Source organism: Muntiacus reevesi, chromosome 19 (genome assembly GCF_963930625.1).
Source record: "Muntiacus reevesi chromosome 19, mMunRee1.1, whole genome shotgun sequence".
NCBI classification, from domain to species: Eukaryota; Metazoa; Chordata; class Mammalia; order Artiodactyla; family Cervidae; genus Muntiacus; species Muntiacus reevesi.
Genome location: NC_089267.1, coordinates 18,542,974 through 18,564,656, shown reverse-complemented (window position 1 = coordinate 18,564,656; position 21,683 = coordinate 18,542,974). Strand labels below are relative to the sequence as shown.

Here is a 21,683-nt window from a genome sequence, read left to right as displayed (position 1 = left end):
TAAATTGTGGTATATCCATATATTGGAATATTACATAGTCAGTATTTTTGCATTGAAAAGTGTTCCTAATCTATTGTTTTTAGAAAGCAGATTATAGAATAGCATTAAAATAAACAAAAATTTGTGTAAAGAGAAAAGAACTTATATAGACATGTAATGCGTGCCTGCTAAGTCACTTCAGTCGTGTCCGACTCTGTGTGATCCTATGGACAGCAGCCCACCAGGCTCCTCTGTCCATGGGGTTCTCTAGGCAAGAATACTGGAGTGGGTTGCCATTTCCTTCTCCAATAGATGTGTAAAAATCTGGAAAAATAAGAGAGATGAGATTGTGAGGGATTTTCACTTCATTGTTTTATTTGTAATTTTTTCAATACACAAGAATTATCAGGAGAATCAATATCCACTTCATATAATAAAAATAATTAAATACAAGGTAACAAAAAAGTAAACATCCTAAAAAAATTGTAATCAAAGATGCCTTAAAGCAAAGTTGTAATTTCAACTAGCTAAGAATGTATGTGGCTCAGCTGGTAAAGAATTTGCCTACAATATGGGAGACCTGGGTTCGATCCCTGGGTTGGGAAGATCCCCTGGAGAAGGGAAAGGCTACCCACTCCAATATTCTAGCCTGGAGAATTCCATGGACTAAATAGCCCATGAGGTCACAAAGAGTCGCACACAACTGAGTGATTCACTTTCACTTTCTTTCATGGTGTCATGGATACTACATACTTTTTTACCTTTATGGAGTAGGGGTGGAATGGCCAGTGGGATTAACATAAAACTAGAACTAATAGACAGCAATTTTACTATTACCATCAATTTTCTTCATTTTCTGTGAGTATGATCCACTCGGCAACATTTACTTCTGTAAGATTCAGGGTCTCTCTACCGCTCTTTATCAGACTTCCTTTCACTCCCGAGTCAACAGATTTTTAAGTTCTGCTTTCTTTGAAAGCACAGGTTGCTGACAATATTGACAACATGGAAATACAGAAACACTAGGGGGAAAAAAGTGGATAGCTTGATTTATATTCTTAACTCTGTATGGGCTGGAAGACATTTAAAATATATTTTGCTATTTTATGTAAAATGATCTTATTATAATCATATCCTTTCCTTTAGTTTTTTTTTTTTTTTTCTTTCCTTTAGTTTTTGTAGGTAACTCTGTTGTATTTATAGTCATTCCCCAAGAAAGAACTCCGTTCTCAAAATTTTGCAGATACCAACCATGCATGCTTGTATTTGATTTTGTTCTGACATAATGCCACCAAGATCTTGGTTAGATGGCTGCCACTCTAGCTGAGTGGACATGCAGTTCTCCTTCTGTTCCACAGAGTAGGTAGACTTTGGGTTTGGTCAGCCAGTGGTGTTTGTACACATCTTGTGAATTGAGGACTGGCCGGTCAGTCTCCATGCTGGGTGATAGGTCAGGGCAGGTAAGTTCTAGGGCTCTGGTTCTTAGTGTATGTTTGGACAGCCCATAAATGCAAACAAACATACTACTCCACCGGGTAGGTCATGGAGGCGGTGCAAGTGCCTTGCCGGATGTTTCTGTCATCCCTTGTCTAGGATTTTCGTATATGTGACAGGCGCCCCCTAGTGAATAGAGGCACAAAAGTTGGCCTCGCTGTAAAAAAGAGGCTGGGGAAACCATCTGAAATGGTTTTAAGAATTTGACACTGTATTAAACAAGTAGAGATGCTGAGATTTTGCAAATGTGAAAGGAAAAGAAGGCAGGGATCCGTTCTCCAAATAAAGTATTTAGGATCTCACAATGCAGAAATAGTAGTCAATTTTCTAGATGAAATTCAAACTAATCTGAATCTTGCCAGACTATCAAAATAGAAGAGTAAATTGTCGATCATTATCCACTCTTATCCACTCCAGTATTCTTGCCTAGGAAATTCCATTGACAGAGAAGACTGGTGGGCTACAGTCCACAGGGTCACACGAGTCAGACGGGACTTGGCAACTAAAACAACAATCCACTCCCCAAACTTGACAGGATGTTTTAAAGATAGTGTATAGCTTCTAGAATCGGACAGATACACATAAATTTAGGTTCAGACTTGAGAAAGCATATTTCAATCCAAAAACCTTTAGTCTGGCTTTTGATAAATTACATTTGTTTGGTTAATTAAAAAAAAAAGAGCATTTAATGAAGACTGTGGTTGCTTCATGGGGTCGCAGAGTCGGACAGGACTGAGCAACTGAACTGAACTGAACTGATGGTTGCTTGTGCAGTACATCAGTTACTTTTAGTTATCTCTTCTTTCCTTAAAATGTCTGCCACATACAGTTCTTTTTATGTTCTGAAAAAGTATATTATCATTTTGACATCATCATAAATACTTATTATTTATAGCACTGGGTTGGGTCTTCGAAAAGGAACCCAAAATAATTGTTATCCTCCAGGATGCTTCCAATATAAAATAAAATCAAAGATCATATGACAGGTCAACTGGAAAACAAATAAATAACTATGACAAAAGATAGTATTCAGATTATTTTAATACTGTCAAAGAGCACAAGAAATTAACACTGCAATCAAAGGCCTGTATTTATTTATGAATCAATGGCCTTCAACCCGAGCATCCTAAACCAATTGGTGAAAAGATTACACAAAAAGTAGGCGACATGCTTAAATATCAAGTAGGGGAAAAGGTTATTGGACTATTCTCAAAGGTCTTGTTTGATGTCAGAAGCTAATTATGAACTGAGTGTAGTGTAGTTTTGCTACTTTTTAGAGGTTCACTTTTCAGGGGTAAGATTATCTTGTTGCCTCCTATCTTCTTCTTCTTACCTAAACAATAAATAAACAAACAACTCTTCCCTCTTTTGCCTAGAAAGTCTTTTGTCTCCTGAGTAATCGTCCTTTCAGATTCACCACAACTCCTTCTGGTCTGAGCGGACTTCTCTAACCGTAAGGCCTCTCTAGGCCCTCTCTTCTAATGACCTCGTTTAACTATTATAACCTCATTTAACAATTACACTGCTTTGATTACTCCCTGAATATTAAAAGTCTCTGCCGAACAATAAACGCAAGCGTTTATTCAAATTATTTGTTAACTTGTTAATGATTAGCTCCCCAAAGTCCATTCTCCATCACCGTAGCTTAGAAGATAAATAACCTTCTACTTATTTAGAAGGATAGCTTCAGCATCTCCCTTATCGTGGTGACATCTGTGCAGGCTGAGGTGAAACAAACCAAAAAACAAACAAACAAACAAAAACCTAAGGGACATCGAAATGATTGACAGGTAAGGACCAAAGCACGTCGCCTAGCTCAGCTTTGCCCACAAGACGCCCATCCTCCCCGCGTCCTGTTTTCTAAGATGCATCCCGGGCGGATGCGAGGTCACCTGTGGGCAGGCGGAGGACTTCTCTGCAGCGGCCTAGAGGGAGAGGGAGGCGGGGAAGGGATGAGGATGCGGTGGGGCGGGTGACCGGGGAGGAGAGGGCGCCGGTAAGCCGGCGTGCGGGGGTCCCCGGACGAGGCAGCCGGAGCGGGTACCCGGGGCGCCTGCGCGGCCGCCGCCCCCGCCGCAGCATCCCTGCGCCGGGTCCCCGCGCGCGCGCGCGCGCGGGCGGGAGGAGGGGCGCACCGGCCCCTCCGCCCCGCGCGGCCACGTGACGCCGGCCGAGGAGACTGGAGCGCGGCGGCGGCGGCGGGCGGCGGCAGACTGGTGCAGCGCCCGGCGCGCGCGGCGGCATCTCCTCCACCTCCTCCTCCTCCTGCTTCTCCTTCCCTCCTCCTCCTCCCGGGAGCCTCGACGGTCCCTTGCCCTCCACCCCGCTCCTCGCCGCCGCGTGCCCGCCGCCGCGGCGCCCCGAGGAGGAGGCGAGGACGCAGCTGCGGCGCCGCCGCCGCCGTTAGACGGGGGGACTCGCGGGGGAAGGGGGGGTCCCCCGGCCGCCGCCGCAGCCGCCGAGGCCAGCCCTCCCGCGGGGTCTCAGCTTCCTCCTCGCGTCGCCGCCGGCGCCCGCTCTCGGCCGGGATGGGGCTCCTGGACTCGGAGCCGGGCAGCGTCCTGAACGCGGTGTCCACGGCGCTCAACGACACCGTGGAGTTCTACCGCTGGACCTTGTCCATCACAGGTAAAGCCGCCGCCTCGCCATCCTCGCCGTCCTCTCCATCCTCGCCATCCTCCCCCGGGGGGACCTCGGCCTCGGCCCCGACTGCCCTCCACCCCCCGCCCGGCGGCTGTTGGGGTGCTGCGGAGCCGAGGACCGGCGGGCGGGCGGGCGGGCACTGGTTAATCGGATCCGAACGTTAAGGCGCTCCCCTCCCCCGGCGCCCGCACGGTTTCCCTCCTGAGCTCCTTCCAGCGGCTCTCGCCAGGTTTCTCGGATGCAGGCGCTGCGATCGCAGCTGGAGCCTGGCGCAGGCCCGCCCCACCCTGTGGCCGCGCACCTGCCGGGCTCTGACCGTTCTCTCCGGCTCCGGGGTCGGGGTCTGCTGTAACCTTTAGGAACATTCCTTGATGGGGCTCGGGGGAGGGGACCAGGGCCCCGGGGTGGGGGTGGGGGGGGGGGTCGCTGTCCTTTTGGGCTCCTGGTTGCCTTGACGCACCGGCCCGTAATTTTCTTGTCTGGCTCGTCCGTCCGCAACACCATTTGGAAGGAAAAGTCGGAAGCCATTGTTCGGCTCCTTGAACCTGGGAGGGGGTTAGTTTCTGAGGCTTTTTCATCCGCACGGAGGTTCCAAGTGATTGTCTGCGTTGGCTTTGCGCAGTGCAGTACGGTCAGGGGGAGGGGGGAAAGCTAAAACAACCGGGAGAGAAATGGGGAATCTGTAGGATTGGGGAGGGGGGTCTCTACAGCAGCACCTAGAGGTGGTCCCAGAAGCCTGCATGGGTACCATTTTCTTAAATTGGCCAACTTTTCTCTTTCGCCGTCGCAGTTTGACAGGGATCCTTAGTTAGCTGAGCTAGGCGGTTTTCCTGCCTAAGGGGAGGCAGTCGTGATACTTTACCATCTGTTTTCTTTATTTGCTTCAGTTACTTTTGGATTTAGAGCGTTTACAAATTTTTGAAATAAAAAACGAGGCCAACAGGATTTTTCAAGGGATCTTATGTTTTATCATTTGCCAATCCTTTTGCAATATTGCCCTGCATGCCAAGAGTGGAAGAGGTTTACATGACATGTTACCACCGTGTCTCCCTTCCCTAGAAATGGAAATATAGTCCTATAGTTTGGTGTCTGTTGTTTGGTTTGGTGTTTGTTGTTAGAGGCAGTGGTTGCAGCATGAATATATGGATATATGTTGTGGGAAAAAACGTATTCTGAAATTATTTCTGTTGGAGACAAAATGATTCTTTGGCATTGCCTCGGTTTTAACTTCTTTAGCAAAGTTCTTTTTCAGAAGGTGTTAAGTTTGACAGTGAGAAATAAGCGATTTAATTAGCTGTTGCACTTGAAAATGGTTAAATGCATTTTTTAATGGTTAAAAGCAGTTTTTAATGGAGTCATTCATTTTTAAAGTCTCCCTTCTTTGTAGTGTCCATTGAGGTTTTGTGGTACCTACAAAAACTGGGAGAGATGTATCATTTCCTTCATCTCTGTGATTTTGGTAATTTAAACATTGCATCAGGGTTTCCCATTACACAATTGTGCAGAGCTGAACTTCAGGCAAACTGGTTGACAGATAATTGCACTTTGCATATTTCAGACTCCAGACATTGTCAAGGTCCTCCAATCTCCATATAGCCAGCCACACCCAGGACTTCTCCTGCCTGCCTTGTCTTCCCTCCCTCGGAGCTTTCCCACTTTTGGGAAAGCTCAGTTTCAGAACCATTGAGAGCAAAGGTAGAATGTACCTTTCTGTGATGGTCAGTTCCTTCCTAATGATGCTGGTATAAAAAAAAAATTACAGATGAAGTGGGAAATTTCGTGCAGTTCCTTCATGTGAAAGCTTTCCGCTAGCCTGTGAAAGGCAAGTAAAATAGTATAATATTGTGGACCAAGCCTGAGAAATGAGAGTAGCTACCAGAAAGAAGTGACCTCTCACTAGCAGGTCAGAGGGAAGGTATTTGCCCATGCCCTGGCTATCCACTTACGAAACCTGAGACTGCTTCCTTGCTTTCTGTAATGAGCTACCTAGTGTAGGTAGATGGTATTTCTTAACCAACTTAGAGGCTTAGTCGGATATAGTCTGCTCTGCCTTGCTGCTGTGTAAGGAGGACTGCTTCAGACTCAGGCAGAAGAGCTGGTCTGAACCCACTGCTGCCCCATTTCTTCTCGCCCTGTCGCCACACCCCCGCTTCTGTGCTCTCCTGTCTTCGGCTGATTCACACGACAGATTCCAAGAGGCCCTTCTTCCTGTAATTTCATGAATATCTCGGTGAAGGAGTTTCAAAGTAGAAAAGTAGCCTAGGAGATGAGGCTGAAGAAAAAATTGATGAATTTGGAAGGAGGATAAGATACAAGTGGGCAGAGAGAAAGATGGTCTTGAGAAAGAGTGATGAGTATGGTAAAAGGATGCACATCCTCTAGGGAGGGCAAGAGATGAACAAGGCTGCCTGCCCTGGAGTGCATTCATCCCCACGCGGTAGCTGTGGGCTTCTTGCTTTCTGTTCTATCATCTCATTAAATATTTCTCTCCCCAGAGGTGTCTGCCTAAGTGTAAAGTTAGTGTCAAGGTTTCTGCCTAGCTCTGTCTACCTTGGGCAGTCTAATAGGAATAGTTGTTACACATTTGGGGAGTACATTTGATGGTTTCAAAGATTTTTGCCCTAGGGCGATGTCTGGAAAAATAAATTTTTTTTTGCTATTATTTTAAATGGTGGTATTTAATAACACATGTCCAAAGCAATGCATAAAAACCAGTCTTTTCAAAGACACATATCTAGCAAATGTAGAATATGTCCCACAGTGTATGAACATGCAAAATGTTACTTTTACCATGTAATTAACACTGTATACCTTGGAATTGAAACTGTGAAAGAGCTGTACTCTTAGAAAACCTGCAAAAATAATTTTTCTCTGTATTTTTAGGTATTTTGAACAAGCGAGTCTTAGTTTATAATATAAAGGAAAGTACAGACTGATACAGGGCTTTTTTTTTTTTTTTACAGGACTTTTTAAATAGCAGTTGGTGGCATGACAGTAGATACTCTGATGTCATTGTGGTATTTTCCTCTGTTCTTTCACTTTATGAGTACATTAATATCATTGGACTGGGATCCTGGGCTCAAAGTGTATATCTACTCAAGAAAAATTGTATATACAATTTCAAAACTGATGAGTCAATATCCCCGACTTACAAATACTCTAATTGTCTGTATTTTCCATTGCATTCATTATTTTAGTAATTACTTATTAGTAGCATTTTGCGTAACTAACATTAACAAAGAAACATCTTAGAAAGTTAATAACCAGCATGTCCTCTCTAAGGCCCATTGTCTCTCGAGGTTCCATATTTCTTTTTGACCACGTGTTTGTTTGTAAACAGCCATCGTTCATGGAATATGTTGGCACATTGCATGTGTGCTGGGCAGGGCACTGATCTGTGTTCACTAATATAGCACACTCTGGTTGGGTGAAAAATGAATTGTCTACTTGGGAGTTGAGATCAGAGTAGGTAGATGAGGAGGAGTTGAGATCAGAGTGTGAAAGGCCAGTCTATCTGACCTTCCCCTCACTTTGGAGTGTCAGATGGGAGAAGAGGATGCGTGGTCCAAGAGGGTGGGGAACTCTTGTGGGGTGATGATGAAATGTGGAAGCGAGGCTTGTATAAACTTTCCTTCTTATCTCATCACCTGCCATGTGCTGGCACTGTTTTGGGCTCTGGGAGAGAATGAAGACAAGTGGTCACCACCCCAGGCAGCTTGTGAAGTCTGCCTTCCTTCCTTGTTGTGGTCTAAAAGAAGTGTGGTCAGTGTGAGGGTCAGGGCTCGCTGGAGCCTGGGGAAGGTCAGGAAACTCCTCGACTCTCCGTGTCTCCACTTCCACTTGCCTGGCAGTCTTGAGTCGTGAGAGGAGTGTATGGCTTCGTCTTTAGAGTATTTAAGCTGTTTCACCATGTGGAATTGACATGGATGGTGTTGGAGAGGGTTTGATAGGTCGACTAAAAATGGCTGTCAAAACTAAAAGCCCATGGAAACTAGGAATGAGTTTAAGTGCCAGTGAGTCAGCTTGGTGTGCTGAAACTTGATGGCTCCCAGAAGGGGGTGTTTAAGTCAGCTCAGGTAGGCAAGGGTCTGTTTCACAGTTTCCTGGGCCCCAGAGGCACATGGGTCTTAAACAGGCTATTCAGTTACACTGGGGCTTCCCAATGCAGGAGAAGCAAGGGACAAACAAGGGTTCGATCCCTGGTCAGCAAGATCCCCTGGAGTAGGAAATGGCACCCCACTCCAGTGTTCTTGCCTGGCAAATTCCTTGGGCAGAGGAGCCTGGTGGGCTAAGGTCCACGGGGCCGCAGAGAGTTGGGCACGATGGAGCGGAGCATAGCATTATTGCATTGACCTTGTTATTTGTCACAGTGAATGTATAGTTGTTTTTTTCAATCTACGTCATTATCTAAAATAGGTTTTCTCTTTGGACTGGCGTGGGAGCTCTTCATTTTCAGTGTTTCTTTGAGAAAAGACATTCTAAGTTCTGGGCAGTGAAAGACAGATACATGTTCATCTTCTAACGTGGCGTCTCCCTTAGGCCGTGTTTTCAATGAAGTCCTCTGAAGTCCTCTTAGCTTCCTTTCACAGCCTCCCTGCAGCCTCCAGGAAGTCCATGCGGCTGTAGGGTTTTGTTTGTTTGTTTGGTCCTGGACTCTGATGTCTGATGCTCTCGTCCATTCCCCCAAAGTATCCAATCACAGATGGAATGCCAGGAGGGGAAGACAACGCATGCTCTAAAACTGGCATCGGGACACACTTTTACACAGTTAGATTCTTTGGCTTTGGGAAACAAGGTTTTAAGAATTACATAGCTAATTAGCCTCCAACTAATAAAAATAAATGAAAAAAAATTTTTTTAATAAATAAAAGAAAAAGAATGCAAGAAAAAATTTAAAAAAAAAGAATTACATAGATAATTATATCAGTGAGTGCTTTTGTGATCTTAAGAGCCGCAAGAAGTTGATCATCCTTTTAAAATTCAGTGTTTTGTTTTTTTTCGTAATTCCTGTGATAATGTCATTAGTGAATGGTTTAATGTTAACCAAAGTATTATCTTTGATTTATTGAGTCACTTATTATTTCGAATTAGACGTCTGTGGTCACATACCATAGAGAAGAGTTGGGTAGCAGAATCTCTCTTTTCTCACATTGAGATGGCTCTTTTTTCTTTTTTCCTTATTGGGACATTTTTTCCTGTTCAATTAAGGTGCCATTGTTTCATTTTCCCTAAGAATGAGAATGAATTACAATATATATGTTAAAAAATCATTTGGATCCTGACTTTTAGAGAAGAGAGGGGAGGAAGAAATACATAGGCTCTCAAAACCCAATGTCCAGCTCTCCTGTCTACGCTGGTCCCTGCCCGCAGACCTGCAGCTTGAGCCAACCTGGGACACTCACGCTTGAGTAAAACAGGCGCACGTGATGTCCCTTGTCACACTGCCCTTGCCATTTCTGCCCTTCTCCCTGGTTCCCTTCCCACATGCCTTTCTCCAGGCCCTGCCTCAGTCTCCCTCCCACGTGGAGCCTTTCTCAGCCCGGGTAACCCAGCGCAGTTCATTGCTCCATCTGACCCCATTGCCCTGAGCGATCGCTCATGTACCTCCTTGTACAGTTTCTTCTGAGACTCTTTTCTTGCACTGTTTAACCTTCATCATTACTTATTTTTTCCCTTCTTTGTATTTTTCTCCCCAACACTAGGGAGTGTCCATACATTTGTTGGCTTGACACGACTCCCTTAATCTAGCTTGATTTCAGATAGTGACATTTCAGATGCTTTCTGGTTGATAAATATTAGTAAGGTTTGGGGTTACACTAAATTATGGGGAGTTTAAGGGATTACACTAAATTATGGAGAGTTTAAGAATGATCTTTATCATAAGTTAATCTTAAGTCAATCAGTATTGACTCGACTGAATGAAGGAATGAAACATAAAATCAGTTAGTAGCACAGAATATTCTCAAGAGATTTAGAACCAGATGCCGTTCCTCTCTCTTCATCTTCTGCACATGAGCATTGTGATGTGTGCGCAAGTGAGGCGGGCACGTGGTGTCGCAGATGGAGAGGACCCTGGACTGAGGTTTAGACTTTAGGCTTTAGTCCTGGACCTGCCACAAATTACCAGTGAGTGTGTATAGCGAGCACTTTGCTTTTCCAAGTCAACTTTTTTCACCTGCAAATTGAATTGAATTAGGTAATCTCTTGAGGTCTCTCTTGGCTCTTAAATTGTAAATATAGGTGAAGCTTTTTAAAATTCTTTACATAGATAAAGCAGTTTCTAATAAACATATACAGATAAGTAACTGAAAACCTGACTCCAGGCAACAATTCCAATCTTCACCAGTAAAACTGTTATTAGTGCTGTGTAAATGTTAAAAATAACAAGTTCATGTTTAGTCCTTTTCACTTTCTCTTATCTGCTCCATAAGGGATAGGTGAAGGAATAAAAAACACAGAGAAACAGATATTTAAGCCCCTCTTTTTTTGACATAGTACTGTGTGTGTGGCTGCAATACTCTGCCCCTTTAACGATCTAGGTATTTCTCAAACAACCCAGAGTTAACTATTTTGTCAAAAATAATAGCAGTAACATTAAAGAATAAGTTTATTATTCTGAGGCTGGCTTTTTACATGGTTTTGGACAAGTTACTTATGATTTGGGGGGGCTCATATTTCTGCTTGTGCAATGAGAAGATTTGAAGCTACATGTCCCCTTAAGGCCTTTTTATTGAATTCTCAGAATATCTCCTAAAGCAATGGCTTAGATAGTCTAAACTTAATCTTATTTCATACTTTTTTTTCTATAGAACATGCACATTTTATCATACATTATTAGAAAAGATTTTCATTTTTAAGCACTTTTTGAGCATTTCTAACAAATTTGGAAGTATGGCTTAAATTTTTTGTAAAATTGCTACAAATATGTAGGTTTTAGCATACAGGGAAAACAAAAGAAATTAAATGGTTTTGGTGTAAGTATGTTCCTTAACTTTGGTTAGGCACTTTGGCATTAAAGCATCTTACTTTTGTCATTTATTCTTCTTCATGGAATATTGTAATTCTTAAAAATTATCTCAATATAATACTTTATTTGTGGTCACATTTAATTAGAATTTGAAAGTCAAATGCATTAATCCACTGAGGAATCAGTTTTTCATTGTTAGGTGTGATCACATCAAGGCAGTTGTGATTTTTAACTAGATTATTTGAAGGAGGAAGCTTCTCTTTTTTCATTTTATTTGTTTATCAAATGAAAACTTAGGCACAGACATGTATTGTTAAAGAATTTCATGTATATTTGTTCACCCATATTCATAGCAGCACTGTTTATAATGACCAAGAATGGGAGCAACCCAAATATCCACTGATGGATGAATAGATAAACTGTGATATATACATACAAAGGAATATTATTCAGCCTTATATTGATAGGAAATTCCAACACAAGCTACAACATGGCTGAACCTTTTGGACATTATACTAAGTAAAATAAGCTAGTCAGGAAGAGACAAATGCTGGTGATTATGAAGTCCCTAAAATAGTTATATTCATAGAAAAAGAAAATAGAGTGGTAGTTGCCAGGGATTGGGAAGGTGGTGGGGAGACAGGGAATAGTTTAATGGATGTAGAGTTTCAGTTTCACAAGATGAGAAAGTTCTGGAGACTGGTTGCACAGTGATGTGAATACATGTAACACTAATGACATGTACACTAATGAAATGTACATTAATGAAATGTATGCTTAGAAACAGTTGAGATAGTAAAGTTTATGTGTTTTTTACTGCAATTTGAAAAAGATTTTCACATGTCATAAAATTAATACAGCATCTCTAGAAATGATCTTTCTTCAGTGTTCATTGCCAAAACACTAAAACTGTTTCTGTTTTTAGCTTATCATAAAATGGTTCTTTTTATAGAGTATTCATAGCTGTTGCTTTTTTAAAAAGTACCCAAATGGTCCTGGAGGGCCTCCCAGGTGGCCCTAGTGGTAAAGAACCCACCTGCCACTGCAGAAGATGTAAGAGACGTGAGTTCGACCCCTGGGTTGGGAAGCTCCCCTGGAGAAGGGATTGGCCACCTACTCCAGTATTCTTGCCTGGAGACTCCCATGGGCTACAGTCCATAGGGTCGCGAAGAGTCGAACACAACTGGAGCGACTTAGCACACATGCATGCAAATGGCAGGGACGACAATCTTGGCTTTGTAATTTGCTTTACAGGATTACCAAGAACTTCACAACTCTGGAGTTTAGGCCTGGCAGGCGGTGATATTTTCCATGTTTAGAAGTTAAACAACTTGCACGTGGCAGTTGAATCGAAAGAGGTGGTTTGGTCTCTTAACCCAGTGCCTTGTTTCCCATTGAGCTCACCCAGCAAGAAGGCAAAGTCCTCGGATGTGTACCTTCTCTTATTTTACCTTACCTTACACTGCTTTCGTATGGACATAGAATCATTGTTTAGAACACTAAATCTGAACAGTCATAATACCACTAGAGGTAGTTGAAAGAAAAGCATCTGAAATGCTTAATGGTGCTCTAAGGGCTATTGTATGAAATTAAACTAAAGTATTATATATATCTATATATACATATATATACACACACACACATACATATATATATGTGTGTGTGTGTGTATATATATATATATATATATTTGTTGTTTAGTTGCTAAATTGTGTCCGACTCTTTTGTGACTGCATAGACTGTAGTCCGCCAGGCTCTTCTGTGTGTGGGATTTCCCAGGCAAGAATACTGGAGTGGGTTGCCATTCATTTCCTTCTCCAGGGGATCTTCCTGGCCCAGGGACTGAACCTGTGTTTCCTGCCTTGCAGGTAGATTCTTTACCACTGTGCCACCTGGGAAGTCCATATATAAATGTATACATACCATATATATGAATATATATATATATAGTGTGTATATATATATACACATATATATATATATGTAAAATATAAAAAGTGGTAGTGGTATTTAGCCTGAGAAGGTGAAGTTGACTTCCATATTATGGACTAGCCTAGAACCATAAAAGAAAGTATATTCAAAGTGAATTTTGAAAGTGTTTGCCATACTTCATAATATAAGAACTAGAAACTACTGCTAATTAGTGAAGAGGAATTCAGGATCCATTATGGATATTCAGCAAATAGAACAGTTTGCAAGAGAAGATCTTGACCGAAGTTCCGTCAAAACACACCACATACTCCAGTAGTATCTCAGTGTTTTTTTGCTTTTAGTTTTCTTAAAGCCACACTGATAGCACTAGGTGTGATATTTGGTCTTTGAACTCTCAGATTACCACATGGAGGATGTTTTGCAACTGCTTTTTCTGAGAAGCCCAGCAAAGTGTGAAAATGGGATGAGAAGATTACTTGCCTGCATTCTGTCTTGGCTTCAGTATACATAGCATTATTCTTCTATATTAAATGTACATATATTTAAGTCCATTTCATCATTATAGAGTTGTTAAAAAATGCCTACTGTGAACATTAAATAACATAGGTGTATAAAATGCATATTACAACATTTTATACCATAATGATCCTATCCTAGAAGCTCAGTAAATAGCAGTGAGTTTCAACATATGAAGATGATATCTAAATTCATGGTTAAAAAGTACATATTACACACATGCATATACATCTGCCTCTCCCTGTGACCTATGACTGCCCTATATCTCCCCGCACTGGCTTTGATGAATATGTAATTTTTTAAACCATGAAAATAGATATCGTCTGCACATGGTAGAACTCACTGCTGTTTATTGAACTTCTACTGTAGGATGAGTATGAATTATAGAACGCTATGATATGAATTTTATGCACTTTGTATTAGTTAATGTTTCTTAGTGTCCCTAGGAGAGGGCTTCCCTGGTGGCTCAGTGGTAAAGAATCTGCCTGCAAGGCAGGAGACTTGATTTGATCCCTGGGTCGGGAAGATCCCCTGGAAAGGGAAAGAGCAACCCACTCCAGTATTCTTGCCTGGGAAATCCCACGGACAGAGGAACCTGGTGGGATTGCAAGAGTCAGACACAATTTAGTGACTAAACCACCACCATGAGGAAGAGAGAGACTTGAAACTGTACAACTAGAAAGTAACAGAGCCGGGATGGAATTGAGACCTTTCACCTCCATCTTTCATCGGTGGCCTTTGCATAAAGGAACACAGCTTCCTTACTTGTCCCACAAATACTGTTTTATTGTCCAGTCATCATGGTGAACATTTATTGAATGTTTATTATGTGCCTAGCTCTTGGACCAGTGCTTTGTATTTGTCACATTTAATCCTTATACTCCTGTGGGTTCAGTATGTTACTATCCCCATTTTCTTTCTTTTTTCCAGTTAAAAAAATTTTTTAAATTAATTTTTATTGGAGCTTCCCAGGTGGCTCTTGGTAAAGAATCCACCTGCAGTACAGGAGAGGCAGGTTCGATCCCTGGGTCAGGAAGATCCCCTGAAGAAGGAAATGACTACCCACTGAAGAATTCTTGGCTGAGAAGTCCCATGGACAGAGAAGCCTGGCAGGCTAAAGTCCATAGGGTCGCAAAGAGTTGGACATGACTTCATGATTAAACAACAGCATGTGTGGGTGCTCAGTTGCTCAATCGTGTCCAACTCTTTGTGGCCCACGGACTGTAACCCACCAGGCGCCTCTGTCCATGGGATTCTCCAGGCCAAGAATACTGGAGGGGGTTGCCGTTTTTTTCTTCCAGGGGATCTTCCTGACCCAGGGATCGAACCCATGTCTCTTGCGTCTTCTGTGTTGGCAGGTAGATTGTTTACCACTAAGCCACCTGGGAGGCCCAAACAACAGCAGCAGCAATTTTTATTGGAGCATAGCTGCTTTGCAATCTTGTGTTAGTTTCTACTATCCCCTTTTTCCAAGCAGATAGACCAACCTTCCGGATAGTTAATATCCATCTAGAACCAGCCCTCCCAAATTAAGCCTTTGTGTAAATGATCTGCAGCTCATATCTCACACTGACTCGCTCACCTTGTCTGTGTTATTGTCTTTTCTCCTTTGAAGCTTCTGAGTCCGTCCCTATTTTATCTGCTCTCTATGAGAAATTTTATAATTTCTCTCGCTTTTCACCTTTATTGTGTTCTCTGTACAGGTAAACTTGGAACCAGAATTCTTTTTTCTCTGCTGTTAACTCCTCTTTGCATTCTTGCAGGCTCTTGGGTGACTAGTATACAGCTGAGTTCATAAAACTCTATGCTGGCCATTGACTCCCTCCTGGCCTTGCTGGTGATGAGCTCCACTCCCTCCAGTCTGCCCATCACACTCTGACCTCTTAGTCTTTTCTAGCTCAGCCTCCAAATTCTTCAAGAGCTGCCCTTTCCTTGACTTCATCCAGGCATTCTTCCAACCTGAAAGCAGCATCCTCTGCCCTGAGCACAGATGGGTTAAAGCAGACAGACGTCCCCTGCTCATCACCCTGACTCACCCGTCAGTCCTCCATTGTCTTCAGAATGTTTCATTTCCAGAGTAAATCTCAGCTGGTGACCCGTCCCCTTGTATCCAGACCTTTCTCCTCTGCTTCTGCCTATTTCACCTCGCTGATACCCCAGATCTTCCTTGGCTTGAAGAATATATTAAGCATCCCATTTTAGACTGGGACCCAGAAGAGGGGATGTTTAGTTTATCCTTGGCACAGAGATAAGATCTTTCTCAGATTCTTCTTGACAACAGTTACCTACATTTGCTCATTAAGCATTTCTTTTAGCAAGCTTTTGCAAGTATTGTTGTAGAGGTACATCAAGGAACGGGGGCTGTAGCCCTGGCCCTCATGACACTTACAGTAATTGGAGCAGGACATTGACTACATCCTTCAGAAAAAGAGCAGTTTCTCTTTGGGGTGCTCTCAGCGTACAGCGTAACATGAAGTCAGTGTTATTTTGTGTAGTCTTTAGAGGTGAATGGACTTATAACAGTGAAGAAGAAGTGAAGTCGCTCAGTTGTGTCCAACTCTTTGCAACCCCATGGACTGTAGCCTACTAGGTTCCCCGTCCATGAGATTTCCAGGCAAGGGTACTGGAGTGGGTTGCCATTTCCTGAGTATTAGTGATCAGCTGCCAGGTGTTAAAAGCATGGAGTTGATTTGCAGTTGTTGGTTCTGATTTAGTAAGGAGGGGTGAATAGTTACAGAGCACAGTGTGTGGTACATACTTCTTGATGTCTTGACTGTATGCCAGAAGCTGTTAGTGCATCTCATTGGCTGCTGAACTTGTGTTTTTCTTTTGTCTATGGGAGGTTAAGGGCTTCCCTGGTGGCTCAGATAGTAAAGAATACACTTAAAATGCAGGAGACCCAGGTTCGATACCTGAGTCGGGAAGATCCCCAGGAGACAGGAATGACCACCCACTCCAGTTTTCTTGCCTGGAGAATTCCATGGGCAGAGGAGCCTGGCGAACTACTGTCCATGGGGTCACAAAGAGTCGGACATGACTAAGCGACTAAGCATTATGGGCGGTTAAATAGAGGTAGATGTTAGAAAACAAAACCAGCTGATTTATTCAGCGAGGCTCTAGGAACAAACAGATCAAAATTACATGACTTGATAATGTATTATATAAAGTAGGCCCACACTTCTGAGTAGACTAAAGCAGTTCATAGACTTTAATGTGTTAAGCACCTAGAAAACTAATTAAAGCAGACCTCTGGCTTTGTAAGTCTTGAGTGAGGCCTGAGCTTCTACATTTCAAGTCAGTTTCCAAGAGGTGCTTTTCTGCTAGCGCAGACCACACTTTTAAAAAAAATTATTTATTTTTGGCTGCGCTGGGTCTCTGTTGCTGCGTACAGGGGCTCCTTGCTAGTTCCAGTGTGCGGGCTTCTTGTTTCGCTGGCTTCTCTTGTTGTGGGGCATGGGCTCTAGGGCTCGTGGGGTCAGTAGTTGCAGTTTGAGGGCCCAGGAGCTAAGGCTCAGTAGATGGGGTGCTCGGGCTTAGTGGTCCCTCGGCGTGTGGGATCTCCCCAGACAAGAATGAATCCTGGTCCCCTGCACCAGCAGGTAGATTCTTAACCACAGGACCACCAGGAAAGCCTGGGACTGCGCTTCAAATAGCACAAGGATGGAGTTTTAATGTTTTTGATAATCTACTATGTACTATATACTAGGGCTTCCCTGGTAGCTTGGACGAAAGAATCTGTCTGCAATGCAATGGTTCGTTCCCTGGGTTGGGAAGATCCCCTGGAGAAGGGAATGGCAACCCACTCCAGTATTCTTGCTTTGAGAAATCCAGAGGAGCCTGGCGGATACAGTCCATGGAGTCGCAAAGAGTCAGACACGACTGAAAGACTAACACGGCAGTTACTATGTGCTATGATAGAAACAAGAATTTCAAAATACTATTTTAAAATTTTAAAATATTTTTATGAATTTTAAAATATTATTATTAAAATGTATTTAAGAGAACCTCAGCAATGGCATGGGTTTATATAGAATATTTAGTTTTTTTTTTTCACTCCAACAGAGACTTTGTATTTCTTTTAGAATGATGTTGACCAAGGACTCTTGTTCATTTTATAGGAGTCAAAAGGGCAGTTTAGAAATATCTTGAATGTTAGGGATCTATGTAGGTATAACATTGAGTCACTTCACTGTATAGCGGAGATTGGCACAACAGTGTAAATCAACTGCGTGTATGCTCTGTCACTCAGTCATGGCAGATTCTTTGTGACCGCATGGACTGTGGCCCACCAGACTCCTCTGTCCATGGGATTCTACAGGCAAGTATACTGGAGCGGGTTGCCATTTCCTTCTCCAAAGGATCTTCCTGACCTAGGGATCGAGCATGCATCCCCTGGGTCTTCTGCACTGGCAGGCGGTTCTCTACCACGAGCCACCTGGGGAGCCCTGTAGTCAGCTATACTTCGGGAAAAATAAAATGTCTTGAATGTCGATTCTCATAGTAGCCATAATAATAGTAGCTGTTTTCTAGATACTCTGTGGTCTTCAGAGTGCTTGGGCTCAACCGTTTGTGGGCGCAGCCACCATGGGAAGCTCTGTGGTTTTGGAGATCATGGTTGCAGCCCCTGCCCCATCCGGCATGGGACACAGTTAAATAGATGGTGCCAGGATAGTGTCATGGCATGCTAGAGACAACCACAGCGTGCTTGGAAAGTTTCAGAAGAAATTCATGTTTAGTGAATTTTAAGTGCAAAAAGGGTTCATGTTGGAGTGGCTTCCTACAGAGGGTTTTCAGTTTGAACCTCAAAGCAACTCTGTGATTTGGTAATCTAGTGGAGCTAGTGGTAAAGAATCTGCCTGCCAATGTAAGAGATGTGGGTTCAATCCCTGGGTCAGGAAGATCCCCTGGAGTAGGAAATGGCAACCCACTGCAATATTCTTGCCTGGAGAGTTCCATGGGCAGAAGAGCCTGGCGGGCTACAGTCCATGGGGTGGCAAAGAATCAAAAGTGACTGAGTGAGCGCACACACATTATCACCCCCGTTTTACATAGGAGAAAACTGTGGCCCAAGAGTTTCAGGTTCAAAGTCATGGAGCCGGAAAATGACTGATAGAGCTGGAATCCAGCTATTGTCAGTTCAGGTCCTGTCCTCTGTCCCTTGGTGCCGTATTCCCTCTGCTTCGTGTGACTCCCCAAGTTGTCACCCAACGAAGATTATTTCCTCCTGTAACCATGTGTCCTTTCTTATCAATTCTGGGAATTTGGATCTTCTAAAATTTTAAATTTTTACTAATTTTTCTTTTGATGGCCACTGAGCCCCCTGGGAAGCCCTGTAAATCAACTATCAGCTTAGACTGCTTGCAGAAGATATTTCATTCTAACTGGTAGAAATCCTGAGTTCTAAAAAGCTTTAAAAGAGATAAGCCTTTCAAAGAAAAAAGATACCTATAGAGATTTTTAAGAAAATTGCTTTACTATACATAGTTTGTTTTAAGAATTAATCACAGTTGTTTGTGTATGAGTAGAAGTTTCCAAGGACTTGGGTTACTTCAAAACTATTGGACTAAAAATATTTTATTATTTATTAAAATCTGGTTTACATTTTCTTAAAAGGATGCTTTTGTTTTTTAAAAAAGAACTTTTGTTTAGATAATTAAAAAGTTAGACTTGTTACGCATTTGCTCTCCTGAATAAATTATAAAATGTGCTGTATTCTCAGCATATAAGTTATAAAATATTCTGTCTTCTCATTTTACAGTCTCCTGCTAAGATTAATTGCTGATGGCGATTTTTCTTTAATTTGGTTTAACTCTTCTCTTGGGAGAGAGTAGGATTTAGTGGTTTGATTATTGTCAGTGGTAAAGACAGGGCTGACATGTACTGAGCTCTTATTCTCAGTCAGACACTGTCCGTCGTGTCTTATTCCTCCCGGCAACCCTATCATCACCCGTAAAGTCAGAGAGACTGGGTAACTTGCTGGGGCTTATTCAGCTGGTGAATGAGAAAGCTGGGGTCATAAGGCTGCTAGTCTGACTTGAGAGTTCAGATTCAGAGCCTAGAGAACTCCTTTAGGTTGGGAAGAAAAGGCCTAGAAGACATAGAGGGCTTGGCTCTTAGCCAGGGGGCCCAGATGATGCCTGATGTAGGACCACCTGCATGGAGATGCAGAGGGAACAGGATACAACAGAAGGAAGGGCCTACGGCGTCCCCGTGTGCTGGGAACGTACCCACTTAACTATCACGCGTCAACCTTGTGAGACAGTTATTTTTTCTCATTAAAAAGACTTGGAAAGAACAGTTGGTTCTGCATCCATAGAGTGTGTTGCCCATCCCCTCTCTTGGTCCTCACGTCTTTTTCTATTTTCTCTTCCTTCTTCTCTGGTTGCTTCACAGCCGTTGATCCCACTCTTTCCTTAGGTGTTCTGCAGGGTTCAGCCTTCGTTCGTTTTAGTCTTTCACTGTGTGTTCTTTCCCTTGTGACCTGAAACCCTGGAGGAGTTCTCACTGCCAGTGACTCCTCTGTGTGTCTGCCCCCTGGCAGTCTGCCCCCAGATACCCCTGCACCTGGTATCCAGATGCAGACCCTGCTGGATACCTCCCACTGGCTGTTCCACAAGTGCTTCAAGCAGAAGAGGTTTAGAAAGCACCTGATTACCTCCTGCTCCTCTTCCTGTATGCCCTGTCCCAGATCCACAACTTCACCATCTGTGCCACCAGCCAGGCCAGAAATCTGGGAGTAACCCTGAGCTTTGCTTTCATTCCCACCTCTCACATCCACATCAGCCACCTCGCCTGTAGATTTCGCTCTTGTGACTTTCACATCTGCCTGTCTTTTCCATCGGCAGTGCAGCCCTTGGATCCAGGTTGCGCTCATTTCTTGCACGGTGTAGTGGTCTCCAAGGCTGACTGCCCGCCCGTCAGCATCAGCAGGGGAATTTGAAGGTTTGTAGTGCTGAGCCCTGCCCACAGAGATGGTGATTCAGTAGATCTGGGGTGGAAACTAGGAATCTGCATTTTTAATGAGCAGATGGTTCTTCTGTGGGCAACGGACAGATACTTGAGAACCACGGACCCAGCTGGTTTCCCTGCCTTTCCCCTCAGTCCATCCCCTGCTGCCTCCGTCAGCATCTGCTGAAAGCCACGTGTGGTCTCCAGTTTCTGACCAAGGAAGCATCTCTAAGTTCCAGCCTCTTCAGCAGAGTTTGTGAGACTCCCCAGGTCTGATCTGACCTGTAAATCCCTAGTCATTTCCTGCCATCTTTCCTTATATATATCCTCTACCTCGGGCTTCGCTTGTGGCTCAGCTGGTAAAGAATCTGCCTGCAATGTGGGAGACCTGACTTCGACCCCTGGGTTGGGAAGATCCCTGGAGAAGGGAAAGGCTATCCACTCCAGTATTCTTGAGCTTCCCTTGTGGCTCAGCTGGTAAAGAATCTTGCCTGCAGTGTGGGAGACCTGAGTTGAATCCCTGGGTTGGGAAGATCCCCTGGAGAAGGGAAAGGCTACCCACTCCAGTATTCTGGCCTGGAGAATTCCATGGACTGTGTAGTCCATGGGCTCGTAAAGAGTCGGACACAACTTAGCGAATTTTACTTTCACTTCACATCCTCTACCTCAGGCCTGCTTAGATTCCAGAGTAAGTGTTTTATTTCTTGATTTGTGGCTCCTTATACATATGGTTCTCTCTGCAGGAAGGCTTTCTGCCCTTCCTATCTGCTTGCCAAGTTACTCCTCTTTTCTTCAAGGAATGGTTTGGGTGTCAGCTCCAGAAGCTGCCGTTGTATCCTCTCTCCTGTCCCCAGTCTGGCCTCTGATGTTGCTGTCAGAATCCTGCAAAGCAATTGATTTGTCATGTCTGTCTCCTCTAATAGATGATGAGCTTTGAGAGGTCAAGGACCAAATGACCTACTCCTAATCACTGAGCTCAAAAGGGATGGAAGGGCTGTTCTGTTTACTATGCTGGGTGATTTTTAAGGTGCAAATCAGGTTAAGAATAAACGAAACTGTTGGTGGGGAGAGTATTCAAGGGACGCCCCACTTCAGATGGACCATTTTTTTGGTACCATTTTAAAATAAAGGTATAATTTACACATAATAAAGAGAACTCTTTATAGTGAACAGCTTGTGGGTTCTCATGAGCACATATAGTCGT

At 43.5% G+C, this 21,683-nt stretch overlaps 1 protein-coding gene across 1 annotated transcript in view; it reads left to right on the top strand.

The window, feature by feature from the left end:
• The first annotated feature begins 3,677 nt into the window (after nt 1-3,677).
• ELOVL4 (ELOVL fatty acid elongase 4) overlaps nt 3,678-21,683 on the top strand; it is a 36,795-nt gene continuing 18,789 nt past the window's right edge. Inside the window, exon 1 of the mRNA XM_065911389.1 lies at nt 3,678-4,101. Coding sequence (XP_065767461.1) covers nt 4,002-4,101 — 100 coding nt within the window. The 5' untranslated portion in view covers nt 3,678-4,001. The remainder of the gene's footprint in view (nt 4,102-21,683) is intronic.